Genomic DNA, 9,360 nt, shown 5'->3' on the forward strand with positions numbered 1-9,360 from the left:
GTATTGCTGTGCCCTCAGCATTCAGCACGGCGCCTGGCACCAAGCACTGAAGATGCACGTGAACAAGCAGGAGTGGAGGAGTGGGGACGTGTTGAGTCCCACATACCTGTCAGCACCTGGCTCCCAGCGGGCAAGTCATTTCCTCTGGAGCCGTTTCCTCATCTGTGAGGTGGAACGCCACCACCTAACTCATAGGATTGATGGGAGAATTAAATGCAAAGATCTAGCACAGCCCCAGGTGTCTCAGCAAACATAACTGAGGGAAGAGGAGCAGATGGGGGAGCCTCGTGAAGAAGGGATCCACCTAGCCTCCCTTTAGCCCCTAACAGAGTGCTGAACTCAGAAAGCTGGGCGCCAGGAGAGACGCAGACTGAATAGGGAACACGAGAAGCCTTAGCAATTCGAGGAGGAAGGTGCTAACGTCTCTGCTATAGCTTTATAACTGAACACTGGCTTCTGGGGCTTAAGAGTTGTAGCCATCATCAGGCATAATTCAGTCTGGAATCTTCCAAATTCCCCACCTGGGGTTGCCTATTAAGACAGACAGGGACCCAAGAAGCAATTAGCCCAGAGGTGGCTCGGGACAAGGAAGGGGCTGCTGTGATGAGCCGTGGGCTCAGGGGACGGAGTCCCTCCCTAGACCAGTTCCCACTCCTACCCAAGTTCTGCCTCAGATACCGCTCTGGGACCCCTCACAGACCTGTATGGCCACCATGTCAGCAGTCTGTCTGGGACTGTAGCAGTCACTAGGAAGCACAGGAAAAGCTGTGACAGTGAAAACAAGAGGCTTGATATACTTGGATTGGAGCCAAATTTCTGAGGCCTTTGCAAAAAAATAAAAAATGAAGGGCAGAGAAAAAATTAGTGAACACCTTGTCGTGAGCTTTGGTGACTCCAGCTCTTTAGGCCACAGGCACCAGGCTGCAGATCATGCTTCTGAAGGCACCATGTCAACACTCGGTGCCCCGAGGTGTCGCTTCAAACATGGCTCAGCCTACAAGGTGTCACATGAAACAGCAAGCTGACACCTGATAAGCAGGTATAATCCTGTTTACACTGGCACCCTCCCCCTCTCCCTTCTTGCTTCGCTGTCCCAGAGAAGGCTGCCCCAGTTTACTCCCTGCCAAGATATTATATAACAGCAATTCCACATGCTAATGTGTACCTGTAGCGGTCTCTCGGGGAGACCACCAGAAGGTGGGAGAGGATGGACACGCAAAAGGAAATGAACTTGCTGTAGTCAGTGTATGAAGTCACGGTCCCTAAAACCAAGGTCCTTTACCCTCCTTCCTTAGACATTTCTGGACCTCACCTGAGACATGGAGCCTCAGTAAATAGGCAAAATCGTGTAGATGGAAAATGAATTCATTAACATTAAGAGCAGCTTATATCCTTACTACACGGCAGGCAAATAATCTCATGCAAACCTGGCGACCACCCCACCCCCTAGACACCATATTCCCCCTTACAGGTGAGGAGACTGCAGACACACAAGAGGTAGCAGAGCTGGGATTTGAACCAAAGACGCACCTGATACAGCTTGGGCGATGCCACGCCCTCGCCTCGGGCTAGTTAGCCCCTCAGAAGCCCCATCACCCAACACCAAAGCACACTCGCGCACACAAAGCCACACATGCCCGTCTGCCTGGGCTGCCAGCTGCGTTTTTTTTGTATCAAACTGCTCTTGTCTCTCTGGCTAAGCTCCAAGCACAACGCTCACGCCTGCTCATGGCTGCCCGGTCAGGGGCTCTGGGGAAGGAACATCAAGTCCTGCTTGTGGAGGTCTTCCAAAGGGGCCCAGAGGCACCTCCTTCCTGTAGCAAGTGGTCTGGCCTGAGGACTGAGTCACATAAACTGGACATCAAGATAGGGGAGGCTGTCACTCAGAGAAGCAGTGGGCAGAGCAGTCAGAGAACAAAAGGAGATAGATGTTGGCGGGCTCTTCTTCCCTTAAAGTCTCGCCCCAAAATCTGGGGAGAGGCTTTTGGGAATCTTGCTGCTTGACTAGCAAAAGGGCCACTGCCCACGAACCTGGGGAAGCAGACGTCAAGGTCCCCAGGGGCAGGAGCCACAGTGGTTGAGGACACAGCTTCAGAGGCACAAAACTATAGCCACTGGCTGAGCGGCCTTCGGCATGTGATGCTGGTTCTCTGGCCCTTTCCTGCTGGGCTGTCAGAAAGACTAGAAACAATAACACACTGGCCTGGCAGAGAAGGTGCTCAGTGAAGGGCAGCTACTCATGATTCTGTCTGCCCCAGGCCCTCTCCTAGCAAGCAACCCTGAAGAGAAGTCGCCAGAGGATTCCCGATTCGCAGCTGGCAGGTGACTGTCCAATGCTTCTGTCATAGAAAGACTAGTGAGTGCCCTGATGCGCACAGCCCGCCTTCAGCAGAGGACCAGAAAATCATCAGGCTCCCTTTGTCTTTGGGTTCCAGCTCTTAAGGCCAAATTAAGAGGCGCCAAGGGGTTTGTTTTAGGAAAAATCAGATTCAACAAATGCGGTGCCCCAACTTGCTGGCCGAAAGCAGAGAGGCTCTATTTGGTGCTGACAAGAGGCCCAGAGACAGCGATTCTGATACGGCAGTCTTCCTGTGCTGACGGCGGAAAGGGCTGGGCAGCCAAGGAAAAGAATTTGGCCACTGTCACTAAGGGTGGGTTTAAGCAGCAGTCAACACCTTCTTTTTCAATGTGTACTAAGTCATTCATTTATTTCTCAAGCTGTGCACACTCAAGGAATAAGTTGGCCAGGACAACTCGCGGCTCCTAGGTATGTACAGGTCCTTCGATGGCTTGGATTACAGACAACTTCATAGCTAGCGCACCACACACGAAATAAAACAGGAAGCCTAAAAACCCCAAGCCACTCCAGAAGAAATGAGGGAGGGAGCGGGGAGGAGTAATGATGCAGCATCCTGTGGGGGGGGTCATTGTGCGGGAGGGAAGGACGCGGGGTGGAAGGCAGGCCAGCTTCACTCTGTCGACTGCGGTTCTGTGGGATGGTCAGGGGACTGAGTTCAACAGGTCCTTCAGGAAGCTCTCTGGATCAGTGATTTCTGATAACAAACCTAGAAAACAGAGGCAGAGGTTGCTGAGGAGCAGGAATGCAACCCCCCAGCCCACTGAGTCACGGCTGCCGCATCCACGAGAACACACTGTACTCTGACAAGTTCTGACACAGCCGCTCACTGGCACACCGGTGATGACTGGGGAGCCAGTCACCGAGCAAACACTCCTGCTCCGGAGCCAGGCGCTGCTGCTTGTTTGAAGGCGGCACGGTGGCAGAGGCCGACCCCACAATCTCCCCGGGCAGAGGTTCTGACTCTGGGTCCGCAGACCACTGCAAGGGATCTGCAGGTCACCGCAACCGAGTGTAAAACAGAGGGAGATTTCTGAAAGGATAGTGTCCGCAGCCTTCAGCATATTCTCAAAAGGACCAGGGCTGGAGAAAGGTTAATGCCGGTGCCTTGCAGGCTGAGGAGCAGAGAAGGGTAGCAGGGCCCTGGGCTCATCTGAGCTTCACCCCAATCACTAGTCCTGGGGCCTTAAGCGAGCTGCCAACACACGGGAGCTCTGTTTCTTCAAGTATCAAATGGGGATGGTGACAAGTCCTTGTTTCGTCACTGTGGGGATTAAACTAGGCCATGTATGTGAAAATGCTCAGTGCACAGAAGGTGCTCAATCAGCATCAGGTCCCCTGTGGCTCACGCCGCTCCCCCACCAAGGAGGGCGCTCACTTTCACAAACATGGCGTTGCTGACCCCGCCCTGGCCCCATTCTAATGGAAGTCCTCTCCCAGCATCTGTGCCGATGGAGGGAAGAGTGACGCCGACCAGCGCATGCTGGTTTTGGAAGACACTTCTGTCCTTACACAGGGTATGTCTGATGTTCGGAAATTTTCTACCAGTCTAAACAAAGTAATAAAGTCATGCTGTGAACACCAGACCTCGGAGTGAGGACAGAGGCTCCCCGCCGACAGGCTCTCGCACTCCGCCCCGCTTTCGGCCAGGGTGCCGCCACCAGCTCCAGGCCGATGCAAAGCCCTGAACTGAGGTGAACCTTCCTCGCTGTGCCCACCTCCTTCCTCTCTGACATTCACATTGACAGTCTTTGTTCAGGCAGTCACCAGACACTGGGGTGACAGGTGTAGTGCTTGGCCCTGAGGACACAAATCCGCAGGCTACCTGCTCTCCATCAGGATCCCTTCCTGCGGGGAGAGTGGATGAGGTAAAGCGCCCAGGCTGAAAAGAGCACGTGCAAGCACCCAGAGGAGTGAATGAAGAAACTGAGGGGAGCAGTGCAAACACGTGACCGCCAGATATTAGGAGGGGGTGCAGGGACCAGCCAACAAAGGCCCATTCCATTGCACAGCTTCCACTGAGGCCGCCACAAAGGATGGTCCAACTGGACATCCCCAGGCTTTGGGGAAACTCCTCAGCTGGCGCAGAGCTGAGAGGAGAGAGGAATTCACGCTGAGCGTCACTCCAGACCTCAAGGATTCGCTTCTCGGAGGATAAAGACAAACAGGAAAACATCAGCAGAGGCTTTCCCTTGACAGTGGGATCTGAAGAGAAGTTTTTCTCCTGCTTCGTTACGTGTCGCAACAGTCCCACCATAAACATCAGGGGAAAATAAAACAGGTTCACAAAAGAGTCAGGCAGGTGTGGTCCCCCTCCGCTTCGGCTCCAGGAGCCCCACCACCTTGCAGAGACAGCAGTGATAGGGGACCATATGCAACAGCACCTACAACCTAAGAGGACACTAGATTTTTAATCCTAGGTGGACTTCCACAGGCATCAGCCCAAGTCGCCTCCCCCTACGGTTACCTGATGCTTGGTTATGAAATCCAAACAATTTTTAATGTGTTTGCAATTCAAGTGACAAATTTGTTGTACAAGGCATCTGTACGCAGATGAGAACAATGAACTCCATTTTTACTAGCTACGGGATGAGGAACTGTCTGAGGACGTCTCACATGACGATAGCACAGTGTTACCCTGTCCTTACAGTAAGGGATTGTTCTGTTTTGCTGTTTGGATGTTTAGCATTTATTTTAAGAATCAGAGTTGAAGTCCGCATCTCCCCAGGGGCAGCGGGAAGACAAGTAAGCTCTGTTTTCCTTCTCTGAACTGTCATAAAAAGCCAGGAATCAAAAAGGGCTCTACCAATTTTCCAGCTATGCCCCGCTAGAAACCGATTTACTCTTCAAAGCCCCGGCTGCCCCATCTATAAAGCAGGGACAATCACAGCTCCGACCTCACACAGGGCTGCCTTACAAACTGAGAAAATGCACAATCAGCAGCACAGTGCCTGGAACATAGTGAGTACCTGATACATGTCACAGCTGCTGTCCTTGGTATTTACTCATCTCTCCTAGATGGTGGCCAACAGGCTAGTTCTCACTGACGTTTCTTCTAGTACGTGAAGATAAATACTCTGGCTAGCCCCACTGAGACAAACAGAAGACCTTTGAAAGGTAAAACCTTGACACTGACCAGCCACGTCAAGGAACTCCGAGAAGGTCTCCACTGGCATGAACTCTTCCTGGAAGGTCTTCAGAGCCTTGTCAGCAGCTTCGTAGATGGGCATGTCGTTGTGGCGGATGTATTCCGCTAGAGAGCAGGACCAGCCCCCCTCCGTGTTGCTGGTAGGCACCTTCTGCAAGAACCAACAGGGGAGAGGCCCAGGGGTGGGTGACTTAATGCCTCAAGTCGATCAGGCCACTTCAGTCCCATGGAAAGCAGAGCCCTCCCACATACATCAAAGTTTTCCCTGGAGGATGTCCCCCCCACCCCCAGAAACAACAAAATTTCATTTCACTCCTCTTACAGCCCCTTTATTATACACTGTGTCACTTGAACCCACAAGCTGCAACAAGAGACTGCATTCTTTCCTCCCTGCGTACTTCACATCTGCATCCCAAAGAAAAGGGAACCATCAAGATGCTTCTGTTATGCTGTTTCATAAGGATCATCAAAGGAACCACCCCCAAGCCCTCGCGTGCGTTCCTTCCGGGCAGAGAGGAACGTCCTACTGTAAGCTGGGATGGAGTAAGTCACACGCACACGGGGCAACGGGGTTTATCGAAACACAGGGGACAAGCGAGAACAAAGGGTGGCTCGGGAGGAAGAGCTTCCTTCAGAAGCAGGTTTGCAGCAGGTCCAAGGCCAGGCTATAAAAGTGAACACAGACGTGTAAGGGTCTACGCTGGCACAGATCCCTTCCCAGTAGGCACAGTGTGTTTCTCAGGACAGGCCAGTGGAGGAGCGGCCACCCAACAGCTGAGGCGGGACACATGTATTTTACACCCCTTCACAAACCTGCCAAGCCTCCGATAGCGCCCTTACCTTAAACATGCTGTAAATGAGATCGACGAGGGCCCAGAAGAGAAGGGAAGAGCGATAAGCAGAGTAGTCCTTCACTGTCTTGTCTGTCAGCCTGGAAAAGATCAAATTCCGTGTCCACGCAGACCCTGGAAGGGTACTCACAGGACTGAGCAAAGCACCTGGGAGCAAGGGAAGTCACAGTAATCTCTGCATCACTCAGTTCCAGCCACTAAGCCAATTTCTCAGAAAAAAAGCAGCTGTGAGAAAGAACTTCTGCAGCCCTTGGACCCAGTGGTTTATTTCTACAAAAATGTTCCATAAAATATTCATCTCTAGTACCGACCCTTCCAAATTAGGGTAAAACAGAACAAGAGGAGACAGAAGTTGTGACATGACAACTTAAAGAGAGGCCAAGGACTCACATGTCCCCATGTTCAGCCCCCACACAAGCTCGTGGACTGGATAGGACCTAATAAATGAACTAGGAAACAAAGCTACTCAGTCCTCCCATTCCCGCTGGGAGGACTTTTACAGTCAGCAGGCCTGAAGCCGCCAAATACAGCAATTTGTCAACCATGTGCTGCGGTGAAAACAGCAAGCTGGTGGAAAAGTGGCGTTGAGCAATGGTAACGTCCAGGACAGAGGACACGACGGCCGACACCGCCCAATGCCGGGATAATCCCCGGGCTGCTCACCACACCCCTTGGTTTCTACCCAGTATCGCCTATACCTAATCCCATGATGCAGCTGAGGATTAAAGACCAGCCAGTCCCTTGGAACACTGGGGGCCACAGGCGACAACGCCCACTGCCTCCTCGGCAGACCCTCCTGGAGTGAGGAATGGTCACGCCAGGTGGAGCCACTGTGAGAAACAGGAAAACCAGGCTCCCCTCTGCACAGGAAGTAACATATTGGGGCTAAAATTTGGTTTCTACCACCCAAGTCTACAAAAGGTATGGTCTGCAAACTGCCTTCACATCTGTAACAAGTCATGGAGATTCTACAGCTCGGAACACACGGGAACAGAGCCCATAACTAAAGGGACTAGAATTCAATACTAAAATGTGGGTGTGTGTGTAAGAATTGTAAAAATAAACACAGGCGGTATTTATTATGGAAGCTAAAACTATACTGTATGAGACTCAAGAGAAGGGGCTATGTAGCATGAGAGAGGCCATCCATATCTAGAGTCAGTAAATGTAAATTAACAACAAAAAAAACCCCACAATCAAATGAAAGAATCCCACTTGCTGAAATAGGCTTCCCGTGCCCTCCCTCACCCAACATCCTCCAACGCGCCCACTGTCCCCTGCCTGCCACGTGTGAGAATGCCGCAGCCTAAGTAAAGGTGACTGTGACTGTGAGGTGGGCCTGGGAATGAGGATGATGGCCCATTTCTCTGCAAACAGGGTAACAGATCAGGCTGACGGAGGCCTAAGAAAGTCTCAGGCTCAAATACTTGCAAGTCCCTGGCTGAGGACCTGTTGCCCTGAATGTACAACATGCAGAAAAGGTCAACTTCTCTGCTGCAGATTCCTAGCGCTACACTTCTCTATCTCTGCCACTGCCTCCCACCCCACAATGTACAGGACTCAGGACAAGGCCTGTGCCAGTGACACTGCCCCAACCAGCAGGATGATGTCTTCTAATGTCCTTCCAGCCATGATCTCTCTCAGACGGTGTCTCAATACAGCACTAACGCCCAGCACCTCCTCCGGTCTGTTTCAGGAGCGCCCGCTCATGCCCCACACCACACCAAGTTTGGTCCTTCTCTGTGGCTGTTTTGCCTTGGTAAGCAGAAATCTTGAATGACTCTGCCCAGCTTAATTATTTAAGGCTAATTAATAAAGGTGACTAAACTGCTACAGAGAAAATGACAACTCATGAATATAGCTCACACTGGATTTCCTAATTAAGCTGTGATCAAATTGGCTTTTCCTTAACTGCCTGGGACAGTAATGTATTCCAGTCTCCTAACTGAAAGCAAAACAGCTCCTGTGGGCTCAGATTTCACACCTGCCACTGACAGCCGTGCCCAGTAAATAGTCACTTTATGTGCTATGGAAGTGGGCCAGCCTGGCTTATCAACAACTTAGAGTCCTCCAGATCTAACCTGTGATTCCAGCAGCTAGTTAACTATTAATGCTTCAGGCTTTGGGGAAACATTGAGAAGTGGGCTCTATGTCTGGAACAATGGCAGGGGTTAGACAGGACTCTAAGAAGACTTGCCTCCTCCTATTCTACAAAAAGAGAAGCTGATACTGCCCTGATTCAACAGCAGAGCTCCAACCTGGTCTCCCTGGGGGCATAAGGTACCTACGACTAGCAACCCTTGACAAATCAGAGCTGATGGAGGTAAAAATACCAGGTGTGCCGGTTCAGGCACACGGCTGTTTCCACCTGGTCTCTCATTGTCAGGGGCCTGAAAATGCCTCCAATCTCTCGTTGGCCTACAAATGTGGAAACATTGCCTCAGATCCTAGCAAAAACAGACTCTCAAGGACAGATCTTCTGGAAGTGAAGACTTCCCTCGTGGCAGAAGCAAGTGGATAACTCCATCCTCTACTGTGGAGCCCAGGTCAGGTGGGCAGCACAGGGCCCCCGTGAGCCAAGAGTGGTGCCCACAGAGTCCACTGAGTGTGTGGCAATCCACATGGTCGTCTTATAGAGCTTCTTGTCATTTGCAGATGTTTCTCTCAAGACACCTGCCATCTGACCCAAATCTCAGCACAAGGTCATGAAAACAAGGACCACTTCCTTCTTTGGGAGGCGTCCACATAAATAGAAATAGGCTCGTGGAATGTGGCACAGACGGGATGGGAATGTGACCAAGGAGTGAGATGATGAGCTTCTTATGATCAGAAAAGCCCCAACCACAGCCATGCAGAAGCTTTCCTAGTTTATGCCCAAACCGGCAGACGGGGATACCTGTCACTCGTTTCAGCCCGTGCCAGCCCAAATGCTCCTCCTGCTCATCAGCAGTCTCACCTTGTGCCTGGCTGGCTCCCTCTCTTGAAATGTTCCTCAGAGGTAAGCC

The 9,360-nt window shown here is 51.6% G+C and overlaps 1 protein-coding gene across 1 annotated transcript in view; it reads right to left on the reverse strand.

Annotated features, from left to right (window-relative positions):
* Nucleotides 1-2,679: 2,679 nt before the first annotated feature.
* The window catches only part of UBR4 (ubiquitin protein ligase E3 component n-recognin 4), a 128,464-nt gene continuing 121,783 nt past the window's right edge, over nucleotides 2,680-9,360 (reverse strand). The window contains exons 104-106 of the mRNA XM_011379756.2: nucleotides 6,345-6,435; nucleotides 5,493-5,655; nucleotides 2,680-3,065 (exon numbers count right to left, since the gene is read on the reverse strand). Of these exons, the coding sequence (XP_011378058.1) occupies nucleotides 3,001-3,065; nucleotides 5,493-5,655; nucleotides 6,345-6,435 (319 nt within the window). The 3' untranslated portion in view covers nucleotides 2,680-3,000. The remainder of the gene's footprint in view (nucleotides 3,066-5,492; nucleotides 5,656-6,344; nucleotides 6,436-9,360) is intronic.

This window comes from Pteropus vampyrus, unplaced genomic scaffold, assembly GCF_000151845.1.
Source record: "Pteropus vampyrus isolate Shadow unplaced genomic scaffold, Pvam_2.0 Scaffold374, whole genome shotgun sequence".
In the NCBI taxonomy this organism is placed as follows: Eukaryota; Metazoa; Chordata; class Mammalia; order Chiroptera; family Pteropodidae; genus Pteropus; species Pteropus vampyrus.